The following is a 25,013-nucleotide window of genomic DNA, read 5'->3' as shown; positions in this document are numbered from 1 at the left end:
TTTGGAGTGTGGGAGGAAGCCGGTGAAAACCCACGCAGGTTAGGGGGAGAACGTACAAACTCCGTACAGACAGCACCCGTAGTCAGGATCGAACCCGGGTTCCTGGCGCTGTGAGGCAGCAACTCTACCGCTGCGCCACCTAGTTCCTCCAGCACTTTGTACTTTGCTTGATATATACAACAGGCCAATTAAGCTATAAACCTGCACGTCTTTGGGATGTGGGAGGAAACCGGAGCACCCGGAGAAAACCCACGCAGGTCACGGGGAAAAGGGTGTGAACTCCAACACAGCCAGCACCCGAGGTCAGGATTGAACCCGGGTCTCTGGCCATGAGAGGCAGCAGCTCTACTCGCTGCTCCGTCCCAAGTGAGAGACAAACGCCAATATAACACTGGTGGAGGCGGCTTCCACTTTATTACAGGTGGCGAGCACCTGCCTGACATAAATAAGTCCTGCTGGGTTCCGATCCCATCAGTGAAGTGCCTCAGTCGGGCCTTGCTGCCACAGGGGCCATTATTACCTGGTAGCTGAAGGCTGGAGCCCCGGTCATGTGCGTAACGTGTTGGGACCAGCCTGGAGCAACAACTATAAAATAAAATTAAGCTAATGAACCGAATTTCCGAATGAGGGCCAGTTCCCATCGGCCTGGCCGTCACGGTACTGGGAACTAGCCCCCATTCGGACATTCAGTTCATTAGCTAAATCACTAACAATAATACATCAGAATGATCCCGTGGAGTGCATCATGTTGGCTTCTAATTCAGATATGGGTTCAGTCTCATGAGATCTTCAAAGCTGGTTTCCACCCCCTCCCCATCTCCAGCCCAAACCTCTGGACTTAGTGCATTTGACCCGGGCAGAACAGAGCAGAGGCGGTCGTAGCGGGCCGATAGTTAGTGGCCACCTGCACACGGCGTGTCTTTAGCAAGCTCCTCCTCGCTGGCTGCCCGCATGCGGTCTGGCTTTACGATGCGATTCGATTGTAGAGTCTCCTTATGTGGGGGAAGGAACTGCAGATGCTGGTTTACACTGAAGATAGACACCGGAGTCTCAAGAAGGGTCTCGACCCGAAACGTCACTCGTTCCTTCTCTCCAGAGCTGCTGCCCGTCCCGCTGAGTTAGTCCGCCACTGTGTGTGTGTGTGTGTGTGTGTGTGCGTGTGCGTGTGGTGTGTGTGTGTGTGTGTGCGTGTGTGTGTGTGTGGGGGTGTGTGTGTGTGTGTGTGTGTGTGTGTGTGCGCGCGTGTGTGTGTGTGTGTGTGTGTGTGTGTGTGTGTGTGTGTGTGTGTGTGTGTGTGTGTGTGTGTGTGTGTGTGTGTGTGTGTGTGTGTGTGTGTGTCTATGTTGTCAGGGGCTGGCAGCTGCCTTCTCTTCGACCAGCAGGTTGTGCAGTGGTGTCTGTGGGCAGGGTGGGGACTCGATGGTACCTTGCAGACTGTGCCGGCCTGCTCTCACGGCAAGGGGTTGTGGCATCTCAGCACCTGAGTCTGTTCCACCACGGCGGTGGGAAGCTCCGTGCCATCGTGGCCCCGGAACACCAGCTCTGCTGCCGGCTGGATGACATGCTCGGCTTGCCAGCTGCCGTTACTGTACTGCTGGTAAAAGTCTGTGTCCGCCTGGAACATGACCAGTGCCTGCGCCGTGTGGATGCGTACGTGTTGCGCCAGGCTGTTGGCGTCGAGGAACTTCTCCCCGCAAGAGTCACAGGCGTACAGGATGTGGGCGTTGGGATCTGTGCAGCAAAACACACATGATGCACATGCTGTTAACTCCAACCTCCACCACCCAACTCAACAAGTCCCAGCGTACGTGTACACACACACACACACACACACACGGACGCACACACACACACACACACGGACGCACACACACACACACGCTGCAAGCGTGAGGGAAACACAAAGTTCAACACACAACCTACCTACAACCTACCCAGAGAACCTGCCTCCACTGCCCTCTGAGAATTCCACAGACTCACCACTCTCTGTGAGAAAAAGTGTTTCCTCGTCTCCATTCTAAACCCACAGCCAACAATGGCTCATTTCCTTTATCATCGTTACCTGTTTGCATGCCTTTCATTTCTTTGTTCTATATCTCTCCACATCACCGTCTGTATCTCTTGTTTCCCCGTCCCCTGCCTCTCAGTTTGAAGAAGGGTCTCGACCCGAAACGCCCCCCACTCCTTCTCTCCAGAGATGCTGCCTGTCCTGCTGAGTTACTCCAGCACTTTTGCGTCTATCTTTGGTTTAAACCAGCATCTGCAGTTGCTTGTGGTCCTGTGTGTGTCACCTTTGCTGACTGTGGGAGTTTTACCTTAGTTTAGTTTAGTGATACAGCGCGGAAACAGGCCCTTCGGCCCACCGAGTCCGTGCCGACCAGCGATCCCCGCACACTAACACTATCCTACACACACACACACACACACACGAGGGACAATTTACAATCTTCACCAAAGCCAATCAACCTACAAACCTGCACGTCTTTGGGAGTGTGGGAGGAAACCGGAGCACCTGGAGAAATCCCACGCAGGTCACGGGGAGAACGTACAAACACTGTACACACAGTGCCTGTAGTCAGGATCGAACCCGGGTCTCTAGCGCTGTGAGGCAGCGACTCTACCACTGAGCCACCGTGCCACCAGGGCAAACTTAGCGTTGCATTGGCCATGTTAGGCGGCATCGCTGATGGTGGGGGCGGCACTTGGTGTGTAACAGCAGGTGCGAGAGCAGGGATAACAATGCAGAGACAGTGGAGGGAGTGGCGATGGGGCGGGAGGTGACGGTGCTCACGCAGCAGCTTGTTCACAAGTGATAGCAGCAGAATTAGGCCATTCGGCCCATCAGGTCTACTCTGCCATCCAATGGTGGCTGATCCACCTCTCGCTCCGAACCCCATTCCCCACTCAATATGGAGATGTCTTCACGCCCAGTGACACGGGGGCCGTTGCTCACCTGCTTCCTGAACCTGCTCCACTGCTTTGGTGATCTCCGCCTTCAGGACCTCGGTCTGGTCTGCAGTGACTGCTGCTGCCACCGGCACCACTGCAACAAAACAGCACCGGGTGAATGGTCAGCTCCAGAGACGCCAAACAGCCAGCCACGACCCTGGAGCTCAGTCTAGTCTATTGCCCCGTGTACCGACGTGCGGCGAGCGCTGACCCCGCCGGCGGGAAGACAAGACGCGATTCCGTGAACAGCAGCGATGTCGGGACAAATGTCAGCGCATCCACGTCACAGCCTTTCCCAGCCACCGTCTGGTCCAGGTGACTTTACAGAAACAGCACCGGCCCTTCGATTCCATGCCATCCCCCGCCCACTACCATTATCCTGCACCCTAGGGACAAATTACAATATAACATAGAAACATAGACAATAGGTGCAGGAGGAGGCCATTCGGCCCTTCGAGCCAGCACCACCATTCATTGTGATCATGGCTGATTGTCCCCAATCAATAACCCGTGCCTGCCTTCTCCCCGTATCCCTTGACTCCACTAGCCCCTAGAGCTCTATCTAACTCTCTCTTAAATCCATCCAGTGACTTGGCCTCCACTGCCCTCTGTGGCAGGGAATTCCACAAACTAGGACAATTTACACACACAATTTAAGGAGAACCAATTAACCTACAAACACATACGCAGGAGGGAAACAAGAGCACCCGGTGAAAACCCACACAGGTCATAGGGAGAACGTGCAAACTCCGTACGGGCAGTACCCATAGTCAGGAGTGAACCCAGGTGTCTGGGGCTGTGAGGTGCCGACTTAGGAGAAATCCATCCATTACCCATTCACACAGGTTCTATGTATCTCACTTTCTCATCCACTCCCGACACACGAGTCTTCTTAACACATCTTCAGATTCCCAGACTGGAAAGGAATAGGAAAGGGGTTTGACTCAAAGTGGAACTAATTTGTGTGCCATGTCAGAAGAGACGTGGACCCTCTCCACCAGAATCCCACGATAGCTCAGTTACAACGGGCTGAAGATGGGGTCTCGACCTGAAACGTCGCCCATTCCTTCTCTCCAGAGATGCTGCCTGACCTGCTGAATTTCTCCAGCATTGTGTATCTGTCTTTGGTTTAGACCAACATCTGCAGTCCCTTCGTACACACTGCTAGAAAGGGAACTTGATTTACTTATTTACAATGTAATTAGCTCGATCGGGTTACAACGCCTCATTGTTGCGCAGTTCTTGGCTGTTGGAGTCACTGCCTGAATGAACGAATGAATGAATGAATAAGTTTATTGGCCGAGTATTCACATACAAGGAATTTGCCTTGGTGCTCCGCCCGCAAGTGACAACATGACAACAGTGTGTGAGCCTGTCCGGCTGTGGCCGCACTCACCGGTCAGCTGGGTCACGGCCGCCGCTGCCAGCGCCTCGGTCGCCAGGGTGACCATGGTGTCCGTGGTAACCGTGACGACGCTACCGTCTTCCTCGTCTTCATCCTCGTCTTTACTCTTGAGCTTCTTCAGGCCGGTCTTCCCCTGGTGCACGGTCTTCACGTGCGAGCGCAGGTTGTCCACGCGGTTGAAGCCTCGCCCACACGTGTCACACAGGTACGGCTTCTCACCTGCGCGGGAAGGTGGGCCGTCAGCACTCAACACACAACCGTACAGTACGGTGCCAGACGTGACGGCAAGTTAGACTAATCCCCCTCCGTCTGTACCCGATCTGTGTCTCTCCACTCCCTGCAAATCCACGTGCCGACCTAAAAGCCTCTTAAACGCCACTATCGTATCCCCCTCCGCCATCCCTGGCAGCGCGTTCCTGGCACCCACCGCCCTCTGCAGAAAAAAACCTGCCCCCGCACATCTCCTTTAAATTTTATCCGAGCATATGTGAACAATCGATAGCCACATCAGACTCCAACACACAACCTACCGGCAAGTGGCCCTTGCATCCCCTTTCCCTCCCTCCCCCACCCTAATCATCCTGGTGACTTTCATTGTCTGCAACTCGTTTTCACCTAACCCACAGCCGACAATGGCCCAGTTCCTTTATCATCGTTACCTGTTTGTATGCCTTTCATTTCTTTGTTCTATATCTCTCCACATCACCGTCTGTATCTCTCGTTTCCCCCTCCCCTGACTCTCAGTCTTAAGAAGGGTCTCGACCCGAAACGTCACCCATTCCTTCTCTCCAGAGACGCTGCCTGACCTGCTGTTACTCCAGCTTTTTGTGTCTACCTTCGGTGTAAACCAGCACCTGCAGATCCTTTCTAAACGCTCCACCATTCTACTGCACTGGTTTAGCCCTGGCACAATTACAATAGGTCCCAAACTATAACTAATCAGATTACAAGCACCGATTACAAAGGAAAATAAACAGTCTAAAGTCCAGCGCACATGTTGGAGGTCGTGGAGATGCATTGAACCAGGTAGGCCCAGGTAAGCCCAGGTAAGCTGGCTGTACTGAACAGTTGAGTTTAATTTAGTTTGTTGTCACGTGTACCGATGTACAGTGAAAAGCTTTCTGTTGCGTGCCAACCAGTCAGCGGGAAGACAACACACGATTACAGTCGATCCATTTATAGTGTATAGGTACATGATATGGGAATAACGTTTAGTGTAAGGTGGAGCCGGTACGGATCAAGGACAGTACGAGGGGCACCAACGAGGTAGATAGTAGTTCAGCACCGCCCTCTGGTTGTGATAGGATGGTTCAGTTGCCTGATAACAGCTGGGAAGAAACTGTCCCTGAATCTGGAGGTGTGCGTTTTCACACTTCCTGATTGTGAGGGAGAAAGAGGGAGTGGCTGGGGTGCGACTGGTCTTTGATGATGCTGCTGGCCTTGCCGAGGCAGCGTGAGGTGTAGATGGAGTCAATGGAAGGGAGGTTGGTCTGTGAGATGGCCTGGACTGTGTGGTTTCCGCGGGTGAGTGGGCGTCTGCGTACGTACCTGTGTGGGTGACGTACCTGTGTGGGTGACGTACCTGTGTGGGTGACGTACCTGTGTGGGTGACGTACCTGTGTGGGTGACGTACCTGTGTGGATGATGACGTACCTGTGTGGATGACGTACCTGTGTGGGTGACGTACCTGTGTGGGTGACGTACCTGTGTGGGTGACGTACCTGTGTGGGTGACGTACCTGTGTGGGTGACGTACCTGTGTGGATGACGTACCTGTGTGGGTGACGTACCTGTGTGGATGATGACGTACCTGGGTGGGTGACGTACCTGTGTGGGTGACGTACCTGTGTGGGTGACGTACCTGTGTGGGTGACGTACCTGTGTGGGTGACGTACCTGTGTGGGTGACGTACCTGTGGGTGACGTACCTGTGTGGGTGACGTACCTGTGTGGGTGACGTACCTGTGTGGATGACGTACCTGTGTGGGTGACGTACCTGTGTGGGTGACGTACCTGTGTGGGTGACGTACCTGTGTGGGTGACGTACCTGTGTGGATGATGACGTGCTTGGCCAGGTCTCCGGCGTTGACGAACGCCTTGCTGCAGATGTGACACTGGTGCGGCCGGATGTTGTCGTGATGCCGGATGTGATTGGCCAGTTGGCTGGACTGTGTGAATCTTAGAGCAGAGAGAGAGAGAGAGTGAGAGAGACTCCGTCAGTCATCGTCATGGTGGCGCAGTGGGTAGAGTCGCTGCCTCACAGCGCCAGAGACCCGGGTTCCATCCCGACCACGGGCGCTGTCTGTACGGAGTTTGCACGTTCTACCCGTGACCTGCGTGGGTTTTCTCCGGGTGCTCCGGTTTCCTCCCACACTCCAAAGACGTGCGGGTTTGTAGGTTAATTGGCTTGATGTAAATGTAAAATTGCCCCTAGTGGGTGTAGGACAGTGTTAGCGTGCGGGGATCGCTGGTCGGCGCAGACTCGGCGGGCTAAAGCACCCGGATTGGTGGAAACCCCCACACAGGTCACGGGAAGAACGTGCAAACTCCGTACGGACAGCGCCCGTGCTCGGGATCGAACCCGGGTCCTGGCGCTGTGAGGCAGCAACTCTACCGCTGCGCCACTGTGCCGCCCTTTGGGACTTGACCACGTTGATGCTGGTTTAGACGGACGCCCACACTGCAGGCTCCTAGTCAAGGGGTTATCATCGTCACTCGTGCCGTGGTGCAGTGAAGTGCTTTGCTTTTGCATGCTAACCGCTACCCCACCACGCTGCCCATTGAGTATAGGAGCAAAGAGGTCCTTCTGCAGTTGTACAGTGCCCTAGTGAGACCACACCTGGAGTATTGTGTGCAGTTTGGGGCTCCAAATTTGAGGAAGGACATTCTTGCTATTGAGGGAGTGCAGCGTAGGTTTACAAGGTTAATTCCCGGGATGGCGGGTCTGTCATATGCTGAGAGAATGGAGCAGCTGGGCTTGTATACTCTGGAGTTTAGAAGGATGATAGGTTATCTTATTGAAACATATAAGGTTGTTAAGGGTTTGGACACGCTAGAGGCAGGAAACATGTTCCCGGTGTTGGGGGAGTCCAGAACCAGGGGCCACACAGTTTAAGAATAAGGGGTAAGGCATTTAGAACTTAGACAAGGAAACACTTTTCCCCTCACAGAGAGTTGTGAGTCTGTGGAATTCTCTGCCTCAGAGGGCGGTGGAGGCCGGTTCTCTGGATGCTTTCATAGAAACATAGACATAGAAACATAGAAATTAGGTGCAGGAGTAGGCCATTCGGCCCTTCGAGCCTGCACCGCCATTCAATATGATCATGGCTGATCATCCAACTCAGTATCCCGTACCTGCCTTCTCTCCATACCCCCTGATCCCCTTAGCCACAAGGGCCACATCTAACTCCCTCAGTCCTCAGTCTTTCAAGAGAGAGCTAGATAGGGCTCTTAAAAATAGCGGTGTCAGGGGATATGGGGAGAAGGCAGGAACGGGGTACTGATTGTGGATGATCAGCCACGATCACATTGAATGGTGGTGCTGGCTCGAAGGGCCGAATGGCCTCTACTCCTGCACCCATTGTCTATTGAGTGGGATGAGGATGGAGGGGTCTGACAGGGCCCGCCCGAGCTCGGCGCCTCACCTCTTGCCGCAGCGATCACAGACGTAGGGCTTCTCCCCGGTGTGTTGCCGGATGTGGGCGATCAGTGAGCTGGCCTGCGTGAAGCTCTTGCCGCAGATGATGCAGATGCACGGCTTCTCACCTGCGAAAATACACGCCGCGCATTAGTGCAGCCGAAGGGGGGGGGGGGGGGAGATCGCACGCGGGGAGGGGACTGCAGGCGCCGGTTTCAACCGAAGATGGACACAAAATGGCGGAGTAACTCGACGTAGGTTCAGGCAGCGTCCCTGGAGAGAAGGAACGGGCGATGTTTCGGGTCGAGAACCCTTCTTCAGACTGGGCGTCCTCAGTCTTAAATGGCCTCCCCTTTAATCTAAGACTGTGGCCCCTGGTTCTGGACTCGCCCAACATTGGGGAAAATTTTTCCTGCATCTAGCTTGTCCAGTCCTTGTCCAGTCTTGCCCAATTTCTTCAAACTGGGTTTGAGGTGTGAGTTTGCCCGCAGACTTTAAGCGCTCTAATATGACCCAGAATCGTGGTGTGTGGGGCCCATTACTGACCTCTGCTATAACCCGGGCTCCGACTTGGCTGAATGGACGTTGCACTTTGACCATGTGTGACCCAGCTGTCCGATCTGAGACACAAAATGCTGGAGTAACTCAGCGGGACAGGCCGCATCTCTGGAGAGAAGGAACGGGTGACGTTTCGGGTCGAGACCCTTCTCCTGATCCGAGGCCAGGTGCAGAGGCTGGAGAGGTTTGTCAGTCTGCCTTGGCCAGTGGGTGGGATGAACATAGAACAGTACAGCACAGGAACAGGCCCTTCGGCCCACACTGTCCGTGCCGAACGTGACGCCAAGTTAAACATGTGAGGGGTGTCAGGGGGAAGGCTGGAGAGTGGGGCTGGGAGGGGGAGATAGATCGGCCATGATTGAATAGCGGAGGAGACTTGATGGGCCGAATGGCCTAATGGCCACTCATGCATTTATTTCCCTCACAGTGGGGAACGTTGATTCCGCTGTGTGGGGGATGTCCATCTTAAACTATATTGTGTTATTTTGATTTGTATGGTTGTATGGTGACTCAAATATCACTGTACCAATTGGTGCATGTGGCAATAAATGTGACTGGAACAACTTGAACTTGAACTGGGAAGCGTGTGAACCTGAACTCTGCGTCTGCACCCCATGAACTAACCGGCTCTGCCCCCCCCAGCGCGGCGGCGCAGCCTGCTGCGGCCGTGCAGATACCTGTGTGAATGCGTACGTGGCGCTGCAGTGCCCCGGGGTCGGAGAAGGCTCGCTGGCAGTGCGGACAGACGTAGGGCTTCTCCCCGCTGTGGATGCGTAGGTGCCTCTTCAGGTTGCCTGCAGAGGGAAGGCGAGGGGACAAGAGTGTTTAATCGCCGCAGGTATCGACAACGGGATCCGCGCTTGCGGCTCAGCACACCTGTACACAGGTAAAGGTGTTTAAGAAAGAAATGCAGATTTTGGAAACAGACCACAGTCCCTACAGTGAAGATGTGGATCACAGATATACAATACAATACAATGTATTTGTCACTTGAACCTCAGAGGCTCAAGTGAAATGTTGTTTCTGCAGTCATACACACAAGAAAAAAAAGACCCAAGACACAACACAATTTACACAGACATCCATCACAGCGCATCTCCACCTCGCTGTGATGGAAGGCAAAAAAAAACGTATCTCTCCCCTGCACTTCCCTCTCCCCCCGATGTCAGAGTCAAAGTCAGAGCCAGAGCCCCCGGCGGGCGATAACAATTGTCCCGCGGCCATTAACGCCGCGCCGGGTGATGCAAGGCCGCGCTCCGGGTCCGAGGCACTACATTTGGAAAATATTAGGCTTGTCTTGGCGGAAAAACCAGATCAATTTCTTAAGACATGGAGACACCCTTCACCGAATTCTTACAACAATAGCATGGTGCAACACAAATTTAAATTTAAATCCGATGCTGGGTTGGGTGAGGCGGGCGGGCGGGGAGGACACGATGGGCAAGGTATATCTATTTTTTTTTCCCTTATTTCTATATCTCTCTGCCACACTACTTTGGTAGTTTAGGGGATTCTCGTTTCTTCTTCTGCTTGTTCCAGCAGCGGCCTCTGCAGCCTGTCCGCGTTTTTATTATTTTTGTCTGTGTTTTTATGTAGTGTTTGTTATTTTATGTTGGGGTGTGTGTGTGGGGGGGGGGGGGGGGGAACTTTTTGAATCTCTCCCTGCAATGGAGACCCGACCTTTTCTCGTCGGGTCTCAGTCGTCGTTGAGGCCGTAACGAGGAGCGGCCTCCAACAGGAAGAGACCGGGGACTCAGGTGTCGACTCACCGTTGCCGTCGCGGAGCTGGCCGGGTCCGGAGCGGTGGAGGAGCACTGCTGCTGCTGATGCTGTTGCTGCTGCTGCTGATGCTGTTGCTGCTGCTGCTGCTGCTGCTGCTGCTGGAGAGTCGGAGGCTCTCTACAGGTCTGTGGACGACGGCGCCGGGAGCCCCAGGCTCCCTGGGGGGAGACCGCTTTTCGGGGCTTCTGCAGCGGCGACTTCTCCCGCCCGAGTTGCGGGGTCGAAGAGCTCCTGGAGCGGGCCTGACACCACTGCCCCGCGCGGCTTGGAATGGCCGCGGACTCTGCGAGCGCACACCGGGGGCTCCAACATCAAGACCCGGTGTGCGACCTCGCACCACCCGGCGTGACTTTAATGGCCGCGGGACAATCGCCATCGCCAGCCGGGGGCTATGACTTTGACTCTGACATCGGGGGGGGGGGAGAGTGCAGTGGAGAGAGAAGTTTATTTGGCCTTCCATCACAGCTATGTGATGGATGTTTATGTTAAATGTAATTATGTTGTGTCTGGGGTCTATTTGTGTGTAATGTATGGCTGCAGAAACGGCATTTCGTTTGGACCTCCAGGGGTCCAAATGACAATTAAATTGACTCTTGACTCTCTTGACTCTTTAATCTATCTTTTCACTTTCTACTTTTCTTTTTTCTTTTTTTCTTCTCATTTTCATAATTCAGGTTATAAGGTTAAAAATGAAGCTGTACAATAATTGTATCATTTCAGATGCCGAATGTTTTTATCTCAGAGCAATTGCTTCTAATAAAAATAAAATTAAAAAAAAAGAAAGAACTGCAGATGCTGGAAAAAAAAAATCGAATGTAGACAAAAATTTTGGAGAAACTCAGCGGGCGAGTCGGCATCTACTGAGCGAAGGAATAGGTGACGTTTCGGGTCGAGACCCTTTGGGTCTCGACCCGAAACGTCACCTATTCCTTCCAAGGAGAGTCTCGACCCGAAACGTCACCTATTCCTTCCAAGGAGAGTCTCATAGAAACATAGAAATTAGGTGCAGGAGTAGGCCATTCGGCCCTTCGAGCCTGCACCGCCATTCAATATGATCATGGCTGATCATCCAACTCAGTATCCCGTACCTGCCTTCTCTCCATATCCCCTGATCCCCTTAGCCACAAGGGCCACATCTAACTCCCTCTTAAATATAGCCAATGAACTGGCCTCAACTACCCTCTGTGGCAGAGAGTTCCAGAGATTCACCACTCTCTGCGTGAAAAAAAAAGTTCTTCTCATCTCGGTTTTAAAGGATTTCCCCTTTATCCTTAAGCTGTGACCCCTTGTCCTGGACTTCCCCAACATCGGGAACAATCTACCTGCATCGACCCGAGACGTCACCTATTCCTTCCAAGGAGAGTCTCGACCCAAAACGTCACCTATACCTTCGCTCCATAGATGCTGCTGCACCCGCTGAGTTTCTCCAGCATTTTTTTTGTCTGCCAGTCAGACGCTGCCCGCTGCACACAAGACTGCAAGTCTCTGCGAGTCGCAGTGGCGTTTGACAGCCAGCCCGGCCCTCACCTGACGTGGTGAACTGCTTGCCGCATTCCCTGCACTTGAGCGGCCCGTCCACAATGTGAATCTTCAGGTGGGCCTTCAGGTTCCCCAGCTGCAAGGACACGGACAAGAACTATCACACCACGGCAGCGTTCAAAACAGGAGAATGAATTCGCAATCGAGATCCAGCAAGAAATCAAAAATAACATTGCAACAAGATGCGGGCGGAAGGAACTGCAGATGATGGTTTTCAAAAAAAAACAAGACACAAAAGTGCTGGAGTAACCCAGCGGATCAGGCAGCATCTCTGGAGGACATGGAGAAGCGACGCTGTGGGCTGGGACTGAAGGCATCGGCATCGAGCACTGATTCCTGGTGTAAAACGTTCTTGGCGCAAAAGAGCAAAAGTGCACCGAGCTTTCAGACAGGTACACGGATAGGACAGGTGTAGAGGGATATGGGCCGAATGTAGGCAGGTGAGACTGGTGTAGATGGGGCATGTTGGGCCAAAGGGGCCTGTTTCCACTCTTTTAAGACCCGGGCTAAAAACTAAACGACACAAAAATGCTGGAGAAAACTCAGCGGGTGCAGCAGCATCTATGTGGAGCGAAGGAAATAGGCAAGGTTTGCCTATTTCCTTCGCTCCATGGAAAGAGTTGAACAATCTCCACTATAGGAAATAGGCGACGTTTCGGGCCGAAACCCTTTCGGGTTTCGGCCCGAAACGTCGCCTATTTCCTTCGCTCCACATAGATGCTGCTGCACCCGCTGAGTTTCTCCAGCATTTTTGTCTACCTTCGATTATCCAGCATCTGCAGTTCCTTCTTAAAAACTAAATGACGTTGACCTTCTGATCACAGAGCGGTGAAGCCGAAACAAATGGACGACTCAAATCCATTCACTCGGTGACCTCTGACCTCGGCAGCCGGCCACAGGGAGGTGAACTCTGACCTGCACACTGTGGACGGCCGGATTGCAACCGTGGGTGTTTTTTTCCGTCGGTTAGATAACACACGCAAGGAAAATGCATTTCATGCCACTCGTGACAATAATGAGCTGAGCTAAACTAGACATTCAGGGTCGGGACCCTTCAGTCTGATGGAGAGCAGGGTAGATGGAAACATAGAAACATGGAAAATAGGTGTGCAGGAGTAGAGGCCATTCGGCCCTTCGAGCCTGCACCGCCATTCAATATGATCATGGCTGATCATCCAACTCAGTATCCATCCCTGCCTTCTCTCCATACCCCCTGATCCCTTTAGCCACAAGGGCCACATCTAACTCCCTCTTAAATATAGCCAATGAACTGTGTGGCCTCAACTACCTTCTGTGGCAGAGAGTTCCACAGATTCACCACTCTCTGTGTGAAAAATGTTTTCCTCATCTCGGTCCTAAAAGACGTCCCCCTTATCCTTAAGGAGGTTAGGCGAGGGCGTGGAAGTGATAGGTGGAGACACAAGAGACTGCAGTCGCTGGGATTATTAACATGCGGGGATCGGTGGCTGGCACGGACTCAGTGGGCCGAAGGGCCTGTTTCTGTGCTGTATCTGTAAACTAAACTAAACTGAGAGGGGGAGGGGGGGAGTGGTGAGGCAGTGGAGGAGGAGGGGTGGGGGATGGAGGAGAGCCTGGGGGAGGCTGGTCCAGTACATGACCCACCTGGTTGAAGCGCTTCTCACAGTGCGGACACTTGTGCACCTTGTTAGCGTCGTGCATCTCCAGGTGCCGCATCTTGGCGGTGGGGTCGGAGAAGGACCTATCGCAGTAGTCGCACTGGTACGGCTTCTCGCCGCTGTGAACCAGCTGGTGGCGTTTCAAGTTGCCGGAGGTGGTGAAGGTCTTGCGGCAGTCGTCGCACGTGTACTTGGCCTCACCCGTGTGCCGCTTCTTGTGCAGGTTCAGCAAACTGATCAGCCGGTAGCTCTTGCCGCACTCCTCACACGAGTGGGGCTTGACTGGGCTGTGGGCACGGCATAGACGGTCACAGGGTGATACACCGCGACACAGACAGTGACAGTGATAGTGACCCCCACACCACACAGATACAGGCAGAGACAGAGACCCCCACAACACACACACACAGGCAGAGACAGAGACCCCCACAACACACACACAGGCAGAGACAGAGACCTCTACAACACACAGACAGAGACCCCCACACAGATACAGGCAGAGACAGAGACCTCCACAACACACAGACAGAGACCCCCACACAGACATAGACAGAGACCCCCACACCACACAGATACAGGCAGAGACTGAGACCCCCACAACACACAGGCAGAGACCCTCACACAGACACACGCAGAGACCCACACACAGACACAGGCAGAGACCCCCACACCACACACACAGGCAGAGACCCCCACAACACACACACAGGCAGAGACCCCCACAACACACACACAGGCAGAGACCCCCACACACACACACAGACAGTGACCCCCCACAACACACACACAGGCAGAGACCCCCACAACACACACACAGGCAGAGACCCCCACAACACACACACAGACAGTGACCCCCACAACACACACACAGGCAGAGACCCCCACACAGATACAGACAGAGACCCCCCCACAACACACACACACAGGCAGTGACCCCCCACACACACACACACAGGCAGAGACCCCCACACAGATACAGACAGAGACCCCCACAACACACACACAGGCAGAGACCCCCCACACACACACACACAGGCAGAGACCCCCACACCACACACAGTCGCAGGGTGACCTTTTCACAGTCAGACACACTAAGCCCCTCAGGCACAACATAGATGCAAAAAGCTGGAGCAACTCAGTGGGTCTCTGGAGAAAAGGAATAGGTGAGGTTCTGGGACACAGCAACAAGATGCTGCCGGCCCCGCTGAGTTACTCCAGCTTTTTGCCTCCGTCTTCGGTTTAAACCAGCACCGGCAGTTCCTCCCCACACACATTCACACGGTGATCGGTCGGTTCACAGTCGGACAACCCCACACACCCCCTGTCGGCACTGTTCACCACCCGTCACCACTCACAACAGTCACGGACAGCATGGATGAGTCGGGCCGAAGGGCCCGTTTCCGCGCTGTGTGCCTCCGTTCGCTGCAGGAAGGGGCCCGCCCGTACCTGTGTGTTTTCTCGTGGGCCTTGCAGGCGGCTGGGTCGGAGAAAGCCTTGCTGCATTCCCCGCAGGAGAAGGGCTTCTCGCCGGTGTGGATACGCACGTGCCGCTTGTAGTTGCCCGTGTGGGTGAACTCCTTCCCGCAGTCCTGCAGTCACAGCATGGACAAGGTGGTGGGTCACACCGAGAGCTCAGCCCCAAACACAACACGATATGATCTCAACGCCACAGAGCTGCACTAATCCCTTGTCTATCCATGTCTCTCATCGTCTAAACATCCCAGCCTTGCATGAACTGGCCCGCCACTGAATTTACAGCAACTTACAGAGGTCCTTCTGTAGTTGTACAGAGCCCTAGTGAGACCACACGTGGAGTATTGTGTGCAGTTTTGGTCCCCTAATTTGAGGAAGGTCATTCTTGCTATTGAGGGAGTGCAGCATAGGTTTACAAGGATAATTCCCGAGATGGCGGGACTGTCATATGCTGAGAGAATGGAGCAGCTGGGCTTGTACACTCTGGAGTTTAGAAGGATGAGAGGATACCTCATTGAAACATATAAGATTGTTAAGGGCTTGGACACACTAGAGGCAGGAAACATGTTCCCAATGTTGGGGGAGTCCAGAACCAGAGACCACAGTTTAAGAATAAGGAGTAAGCCATTTAGAACGGAGACGAAGAAACACTTTTTCTCACCGAGAGTGGTGAGTCTGTGGAATTCTCTGCCTCAGAGGGCGGTGGAGGCAGGTTCTCTGGATGCTTTCAAGAGAGAGCTAGATAGGGCTCTTAAAAATAACGGAGTCAGGGGATATGGGGAGAAGGCAGGAACGGGATACTGATTGGGGATGATCAGCCATGATCACATTGAATTAGTCGGGAATTTGTCCTGTATTTGAGAGTGGGAAAGTTGGCTACAGCACCGGGAATGGGAGGTGAGGTTGCCAGGGTGAGGCACCAGTAGCTACGTTAAAGAGAGAAGGAGTCTACCTGGGCCACCATTACCTTGCACTTGTGTGTTATGGACCCGTAAGGCCGTGACTCTGTGCGGTCAATGTAGGGCCCAAAGCGGTGGCGCCTGGTGTCGTTGGCGCTGTCCGGATCGTCCAGCGTTGTGTCCGACTCGGAGGCACCGTCCATCCTGTCGCTGTAGTCCGAGTGCGCGTGGCTGTCCCCGTGGCTGGGCGGCAAATCTTCCCCGTTCTCCGGTAACTCAGTGTGGTCCAGCCCCTCCGCGTCCGTCTCCTTCACCTTGTCATCCGCCGGCTCTGCGCAAAGCAACAAACCGTCAGTCTGAGTGCGGCGTCTTAGCCCCCGCGCGGCGAGCGCTGAAACGCACGGTGAAAATAACTGACGACAAGACGCAAAAAGCTGGAGTGACTCAGCGGGACGGGCAGCATCTCCGGCGAGAAGGAACAGGCGACGTTTCGGGTCGAGACCCTTATTCAGGCTGAAGAATTCTTCAGACAAAATAACTGGTTCTAAATTTTAAATCTACCCAAGACATACTGCAAAATTCTTCCCAGCTGTTTTTAGGCAAATGAACCATCCTCCCACAACTAGAGCAGTCATGAATTACTATCACCCTCAGTGGAGACCCTTGGACCATCTTTGACCAGACATTACTGGCTTTATCTTGCACTAAAGGTTATTCCTTTCTCGTGTATCTGTACACGGCAGACGGCTCGATTGTAATCATGCACTGTGTTTCCGCTACTGGATAGCATGCAACAAAAGCTTGACACTGTACCTCGGTATACATGACAATAAACTAAACTAAAAATAGTGAAAGGCCTGGATAGAGTGGATGTGGAGAGGATGTTTCCACTCGCGGGAGAATCTAGGACCAGAGGACACAGCCTCAGAATTAAAGGACGTTCCTTTAGGAAGGAGATGAGGAAGAATTTCTTTAGCCGGAGGGTGGTGAATCTGTGGAACTCATTGCCACAGACGACTGTGGGAGGCCAAGTCAGTGGGTATTTTTAAAAGCGGAGATTGACAGATTCCTCATTAGTAAGGCAGTGGTCAGGGGTTTGTTGGGAGAAAGCAGGAGACTAGGGTTGAGAGGGAAAAGATAGATGGGCCGATTGGCCTAATTCTGCTCCTATCATTTTAATTTAGTTTAAATTAGTTCAGTTTATTGTTTATGAACGTTTGAAAATAGATGGACGCATATAAAAGGATGAATCTTGACCAACACGGACACAAGACCCTTTGGCCCATCCTTTGACACTAACCCTTATTTCATTCCCCCGACACCCCATCAGCTGCCTCTCCCATTCGACCACATCTACCCACGTGGGCCAATCCAGTCTATCTGTACATGTGTGTGCAAACTCCACACAGACAGTATCTAAGGTTCGGATCGAACGCGGGTCCCTGGCGCTGTGAGGCAGCAACTCTACCGTGGCGCCATGTGGTGGAAGCCTAGACATCTGACAGGTGTCAGGGGTTGTGGGGAGAAGGCAGGAGAATAGGGAAGATAGGATCGGCCATGATTGAATGGCAGGGTAGACTTGTTGGGCCGAATGGCCTAATTCTGCTCTTCTGACTCATGAACGCCAGATATTAATGCAGGTCACTGGAGGCAGGGGTTCTACTAACTGTGCCACCCGCATGCTTTGGATAAATGTACATTTTCTCATCACAGGCACCCCCCCACTCAAGAAGACAGTGACTTTCCTGGCTGGGAACGTACCTTCCTTGGGATCCTCGCCAGCACCACAGTCTTTGGTTTCACTTGAAGTGCTTCTCCTGGTGGAAATGTGGCGCCGTTTACCGTACACCTTTGGCACGGCATCTTTCACCACGTCACCTGGACACAAGCACAAACACACGTTTACAAATACACAGGACACAGACGTTAAAAGCCCAAAGTGCCAAATATCAACTTACTCCCGATGGTGATGGGAGCCTTCTGCACTCACCCATGCTCCTCCGATGTTGAGGAAGGCTAGGCAGACACGTCATTGGGGTTATCAAGTGGGCGCCTACTTTCATCAACGTCTCGCTGATTGAACCCACAACGTCTCCAGTAGGCTCAGCGGTGCATTCTGGCATCCCAGAAGCACCCCCCTCTGCATCTGTCTAGTCGGTTATATGGGAGACCAAATGGGGTCTTTCCTCTTTAGCCAGAGCCTCTGGCTACTCCGCTCTGCCACCCGTGATGTTTCATTTGATGGCCTGACGTAGGGCTTGTCCGCTGACAACCGTCAGGCCACGCCCCCCACAACATGGGTCACATTTTATCCGGATGCATCACTGCATGGCTCGGGAACAGCTCCAACCAAGACCCGCAAGGAATCACAGAGAATCGTGGACGTCAGCCACCCAGACCGTCAACACAAACCAACCTCCTTTCCATTCACTCCATCCACACCTCACGCTGCCCTGACAAAGCCAGCAGCGTAATCAAGGACCAGTCTCACCCCAGTCACTCCATCCTCTCCCCCCCCCGCGTAAGAGGCACAGAGGTGTGAAAACGAACACCTCCAGATTCAGGGTCAGCTATTAGACAATTAAACCATCCTATCATCAGCTAGAAAGTGGCCCTGATCTCCCATTTACCTCATTGCAGACCCTCGGACTATCTTTAATCAGACTTTACTGGACTGAATCTCGTACTAACCGTTTATCCTGTATCTGTCCACTGTGGACGTCTGGATTGTAATCATGGACAGTCTTGCCGCTGACTGGTTGGCACGTAACAAAACTGTTTGTCACTGTGACAATAAACTAAACAAAGTCACGGGCGGTGGAAGGTGGCAGGCGCATGCATCTCCGGACACAGAGTGCTGGAGGAACTCAGCGGGTCAGGCAGCATTGCTGCAGAACATGGATGGGTGACGTTTCAGGACGAGACCTTTCTGGTAGACAGCACAGTGGGGTGGTTGAGCAGTGCAGTCGCAGAGTCTAGTAACTCCCCCGCTGAGAGGAGGTGAGACAAGAGAGAGGGATCTATCTGAACACTGCCAAGCGTTCCCACAACCACGTTAGACTGTCACTGGCAACATGTGGAATTTGGTTACTTTACTTACTAATCAATGGAGTTTAAGAAGGAACTGCAGATGCTGGGACAATCGAAGGTGAACAAAAAGGCTGGAGAAACTCAGCAGGTGAGGCAGCATCTATGGAGCGAAGGAAATAGGTGACGTTTCGGGTCGAGACCCTCCTTCACACTGGTGTGGGGGTGGGGGCGGGAAGAAGAAAGGAAGAGGCGGAGACAGTGGACTGTGGACTGTGGGAGAGCTGGGCGGCGGAGGGGAAAGAAGGAGAAAGAGGGACTACCTGAAATTAGAGAAGTCAATGTTCGTACCGCTGGGGTGTAAACTGCTAATGGAGCTGGTTACTTTACTTACTAACCACAAAAAAAACCTCCTCACTTCTCGGGCTCCCCACCCCCTCCCCCGACATCAGTCTGAAGAAGGGTCTCCACCCAGTCCTTCTCTCCATAGATGCTGTCTGTCCCGCTGAGTTACTCCGGCATTTTTTGTGTCCACCCAGTTAGGAAGTCGACTGACCGGGTTTGTAATCTTCATCCTCGTCGTCTTCGAGCTCCGCCGCCGTGTCCTCATCCTCCGACTCCACTCCGCGCTCCACCCGCACCTCAACCTCCGGGGCCTTCCGCTCCTTCACCGGAGAATCAGCCGCCACGTCTCTCTCCTGCTTCTCATCGCGGCTCTGCGTCTCCGTCTCTGTGTGAGAGTCGGGGTGATCAGTGAGACACCAAACTCCATCGACCCGTTCCCCACGCCCACTCCTCGGGCGTGCGTCTCTCCACCATCTCACAGCGCGGGCGCGGGGGGAACGTGGTCAATGGTTTAGTGGGCTTCGCGTCGCAAAGGGGGGGGGGGGGGTGTGATCGCAAGAAGATAGAGTGCGGCAGGATATTTGATTCATCGCACGGTGGCGCAGCGGTACGGTTGCTGCCTCACGGCGCTTGTGGCGCCAGAGACACGGGTTCGATTCTCACTGCGGGCGCCGTCTGTGGTACTGTGGAATTCTCTGCCGCAAAGGGTGGTTGAGGCCACAGTTCATTGGCTATATTTAAGAGGAAGTTAGATGTGGCCCTTGTGGCTAAAGGGAGAGAAGGCAGGTACAGGATACAGAGTTGGATGATCAGCCATGATCATATTGAATGGCTGTGCATGCTCGAAGGGGCCAAATGGCCTACTCCTGCACCTACTGTCTATTGTCTATTGTGGTCAATGGTTTATTGGGCTTTGTGTCGCAAAGAGGGGGTGTGATCGCAAGAACATAAGAGTCGCAGCAGGACATTTCATTCATCGCACGGGCGGCACAGTGGTACAGTTGCCGCCTCACGTCACTACGGGCGCTGTCTGTACGGAGTTTGCACGTTCTCCCCGTGATTAGTCTGGAATAGTCGGGGGGGTTACGGGGAGAAGGCAGGAGAATGGTGTTGAGAAGGAGAGATAGGTCGGCCATGATTGAATGGCGGAGTAGACTGGATGGGCTGATTGGCCTAATTCTGCCACTATCACTTATGAACCTAAGTGGGTTTGCGCTGGGTGCTCTGGTTTCATCCCACATTCCAAAGACGTACAGGTTTGTAGGTTTTTAAGAAGGAACTGCAGATGCTGGAAAATCGAAAGTAGACAAAAGTGCTGGAGAAACTCAGCGGGTGCAGCAGCATCTATGGAGCGAAGGAATAGGTGACGTTTCGGGTCGAGAACCCACCTTGGAAGGAATAGGCGACGTTTCGGGCCGAGACCCTTTGGGTCTCGACCCGAAACGTCACCTATTCCTTCGCTCCATAGATGTTGCCTTTCGTGTCGAGACCTTGAAATGTCGCCAATTGCTTCTCTCCACAGATGCTGCTGCACCCGCTGAGTTTCTCCAGCACTACTTTTGTCTACCTTAAGGTTTGTAGGTTAATTGGCTTGGTGCATGTGTACGCTGTGTGCAGGATAGTGTTAAGTGTGCAGGGTGATCGCTGGTCAGCATGGACTCGGTTGGCCGAAGGGCCTGTTTACCTTGAGCAGGAGCAGGAGGAGGAGGAGGAGGAGGAGGTGGTGGTGGCGGCTCCACCTTGGGGACGGCCGCGGGCGCGCTGCAGGACTTGCCCTCGATGAAGGTTGCGCACGTGCTCACGATGTTGTGCATCTGAAGGAAGCCCGCCACTGCCTGCACGTCAAAGACATTCGACGGCGTCAGCTTGAGCTTGGCCGTGTACATGAACTCCAACATCTGGCCGAGACCTGCGAGAAAATATCTCAGATCACCGCGTGCCGTCTCCAGCGAGCCCCCCCCCCCCTTCTCCACCCACCGAGACCTCCCTCCCATCCACAAAGCGAAAGGCACGTCGGCCCATCAAGTCCACTCCACCATTTAATCATGGCTGATGTATCCCCCCCCATTCTGACCCCCATTCTCCTGCCTTCTCCCCGTGCTGTTGAAGAGAGATTATTTACCTGCCGCGTTACTGATGTCCAGGTGAACCACATCCTTCTGGTCCAGGAACAAGGTTCTGAAATACTCGCTGCACGCTGCCAGCACCGCCTTGTGAGCCTTGAAGTCAATGCCGTCCACGACAAAGGTGCAGTCACACAGCAGCCCCAGGTGCCGCTGTTGGTTCAGCTGCTCCAGAACCTGGTGACTGTGCTGAGGAAAATCCATCCCTATCGAGCCAGAGGACAGAGCACAACAAACACATCAGCTGAAGTCACACTGTGTAGGAAGGAACCGCCGGCAGAAACATAGAAAATAGGTGCAGGAGTAGGCCATTCGGCCCTTCGAGCCTGCGCCGCCATTCAATATGGTCATGGCTGATCATCCAACTCAGTATCCTGTACCTGCCTTCTCTCCATACCCCTTGATCCCATTAGCCACAAGGGCCACATCTAACTCCCTCTTAAATATAGCCAATGAACTGGCCTCGACTACCTTCTGTGGCAGAGAATTCCACAGATTCACCACTCTCTGTGTGAAAAATGTTTTTCTCATCTCGGTCCTAAAAGACTTCCCCCTTATCCTTGATGCTGGTTTACACCGAAGACAGCCAGGAAATGCTGGAGTACTGCAACTCAGCGGGGTAGGCAGCATCTCTGGAGAGAAGGAATGGGTGACGATTCGGGTCGAGACCCTTCTTCAGACACAGCTGAAGTCATAATACAAGTTCCTGTTTTATTGCAGAATACTCTGGATGTGTGGTCACCATTTGTACTGGATTATATTACAGCATTCTTTAGTCAGTGGGTGGTGAATCTGTGGAATTCATTGCCACAGACTGCTGTGGGGGCCAAGTCAATTGAAATTTTTAAGGCAGAGATTGACAGATTCTGGTGTCAGGGGTTATGGGGTGAAGGCAAGAGAATGGGGTCGGTAGTAAAGAAAGTAAACTCATTTCTGGCAATTATTTCAAGAGGGTATGTATACAAGAACAGGGATGTAATACTGAGGCTCTATAAGGCCGCGTTTGGAATATTGTGAGCAATTTGGGCACGATATCTGAGCAAGGATGTGTTAACTCTGGAGAGGAGGTTTACAAGAATGATCCCAGGAATGAGTGGATTAACGTATAACGGAGAGTTTGTTGGCGTCCGTGTAGGGAATGGACAGACCGTGTTTAGGGTTGGGCCCCTTCTTCAGCCCGAGTTCCTCCAGCAGTTTGGCTTTTGTCCAATATTGCCGTATCTGCAGTTCCTTGTCCCTGCATCAGTTTCTTATATGGATTATAATGGAGATTCTGCCCCAAATATTTCACACAGTGTCATTCTGTTTCTGTTCATAGATACGTTGTGACACTTTGACATCCACTGGCCAAAGTCCTGAAGACAGACGCAAGATGCTGGAGTAACTCAGCGGGACAGGCAGCATCTCTGGGGAGAAGGAATGGATGATGTTTTGGGTCGAGACCCTTCTTCAGACCCTACCCGAAACGTCCAGAGACCCGAATCTATCCAGAGATGCTGCTTGTCCTGCTGAGTTACTCCAGCATTTTTTGTCCATTTTCACTTTAAACCAGCATCTGCAGTTCCTTCCTACACATTTTGTCTGCAAGGTCCTGCCCTGACTTCGTATTTTATGGATTGAGCCTGCTCATATATCATCAACTGACTACAGACACAAAAAGCTGGAGTAACTCAGCGGGACAGGCAGCATTTCTGAACATCACCCATCCTTTCTCTCCAGAGATACTGCCTGACCCACTGAGTTACTCCAGCACTTTGTGTCCTTCCTCCTCTCTTCCAGCTTGCTTACCCCCCCCCCCCCCCCCACAATCAGTCTGAAGAAGGGTCCCAACCCAAAACATCACCCATTCATGTTCTCCAGAAATGCTGCCTGATCTGCTGAGCTTCTCCATCACTTTGTGTCTATCTTTGGTAAGAACCAGCATCTGTAGTTCCTTCCTAAAACGTTTTTAAATGGTTTGTGTCAAGTTTCCAAACTGTTAAAAAATATATTTTCTCAATCACTTTAGTGGCTCGGAGGGGAGAGTTGTTATTATTGACCAAACACTCCTCAGCAGGAAACACATTGCACAATCCGCGGTCCAGAATGCAGCATCTTGACAGGACAGGAAGGCTCTGCAGAGAGTAGTGCGTTCGGCCGAATACACCAAGGGAACTACACTACCCCCCATGCAGGACCTATACACCAGGAGGGGCAGATCCAGAGCCAGCCAGATCATGAAGGACCTCTTCAAGCTCCTCCGCTGTCACACAACAAAAACAGAGAGGATGAGGGAGTTTCTGTAAACTCTGATCCCACCAGTCTGAAGATGGGGTTTGGCCCGAAACGTTGCCTATTTCCTTCGCTCCATAGATGCTGCTGCACCCGCTGAGTTTCTCCAGCATTTGTGTGTACTGTAGGGCGTAAATACTGTTGTGTCTTCTTTTCTTAATGTAAATAATAGTTTTGTTCTGTTCTGTCGTTTTGCACAATCCCACAAGCATTGCCACTTTCATTCCACTGTACATCTTGTATAAAGTTGACTTGACATATTGGCACATTTGGGCTTACTCCAGCTTTTTGTGTCTACATTTCCACAATGTGTCGGAAGGAACTGCAGTTGCTGGTTTACACCAAAAACAGACACTAAATAATGGAGTTACTCCAGCATTTTGTATCTACACTTTCCTTAACAACATCTGCTTTGATCTGTCCTTTTCACACTTTGCTCTTCCATGTCTCTGTCTCTCCCTGTCCCCCTGACTCTCAGTCTGAAGAAGGGTCTCGACCCGAAAAGTCACCCATTCCTTCTCTCCAGAGATGTTGCCTGTCCCGCTGAGTTACTCCAGCATTTTGTGTCTGTCTTCCCTGTTTACAATACAGTTTTATTCGTCACTTGCACATAAAGTGCAAGTGAAATTAATTTACCAGCAGCGGTACAATGAAAAAGAACATACAAAAACACAATAAAAATGTAACACAAACATCCACCACAGCATTCATCACTGTGGTGGAAGGCACAACAATTGTCTCCTGAGATCAGATGTCTGTGGACCCCAGTGTTTCCCCTCCAGTGCCCTACCACTGGCATTGCCCCCTCCCTCTGCCCCAGTGCTCTTCCTCTGCCCCAGAGCTTCTCCTCCCACTGGCCCAGTGCTGTCCAGTGCTGCTGCCTCCAAACTGATCACCAAAGATCCAGCCAGTGATCAGTGTATTGGAGTCTCTGTGCTCCATTGAGCCGCTCTGCATCCATGGCTCTGCGTGTTGTTTGAGGCGCCTGGAGGACCATCCTCCTCGCAGTGATGGCGGGCGGGCGGCGGTGTCCGCGCCTCCCCGGCCCAGCCCCGGCCCCGCTCCCGCCTCACACCCGCCGGCCGCTCCGCTCCACGCCGCCCCCTCTCACCTGCTCCCACCGCGGCCCGTGTGGTGCTGGCTGTCCCGGCTCGGCCCGACTCGGGCCTGCTATCGAGGTGGGCGGCGCTCGCCGTGCCGCTGCTTCGGGCTAGCTGGGCGCCGTCGCCATCTTGCCGCTCACGGATCGATTGCTATGGCCGGGGCTCCCCGCCGCCGCCGCCAGTGGGCGTGCGCGTGCGCGTGCGCGTACATCGGGACCCCTCCCCCCACAACGTCACGGTCCCGCTAAACGGGGACGGAACTGCGCA

At 53.0% G+C, this 25,013-nt stretch overlaps 1 protein-coding gene across 1 annotated transcript; it reads right to left on the bottom strand.

Moving 5' to 3' along the window:
* Nucleotides 1–1,218: 1,218 nt before the first annotated feature.
* On the bottom strand, nucleotides 1,219–24,965 carry zbtb17 (zinc finger and BTB domain containing 17). Its single transcript, XM_055659122.1, has 15 exons — nucleotides 24,755–24,965; nucleotides 21,372–21,578; nucleotides 20,934–21,158; nucleotides 19,461–19,634; nucleotides 17,639–17,755; nucleotides 15,946–16,208; nucleotides 14,952–15,094; nucleotides 13,492–13,792; nucleotides 11,857–11,944; nucleotides 9,225–9,341; nucleotides 7,997–8,117; nucleotides 6,400–6,530; nucleotides 4,346–4,573; nucleotides 2,954–3,043; nucleotides 1,219–1,731 (listed from the first exon to the last, which is right to left on the bottom strand). Exons 2-15 carry the CDS (start codon nucleotides 21,574–21,576, stop codon nucleotides 1,451–1,453), a joined length of 2,484 nt encoding a protein of 827 aa, XP_055515097.1. The 5' UTR covers nucleotides 21,577–21,578; nucleotides 24,755–24,965; the 3' UTR covers nucleotides 1,219–1,450.
* Nucleotides 24,966–25,013: the final 48 nt, after the last annotated feature.

The sequence above is a fragment of the Leucoraja erinacea genome, chromosome 30 (assembly GCF_028641065.1).
Source record: "Leucoraja erinacea ecotype New England chromosome 30, Leri_hhj_1, whole genome shotgun sequence".
In the NCBI taxonomy this organism is placed as follows: Eukaryota; Metazoa; Chordata; class Chondrichthyes; order Rajiformes; family Rajidae; genus Leucoraja; species Leucoraja erinaceus.
Note: the sequence above shows the minus strand (reverse complement) of the source record. Positions and strands in the feature narration are given on the sequence as shown.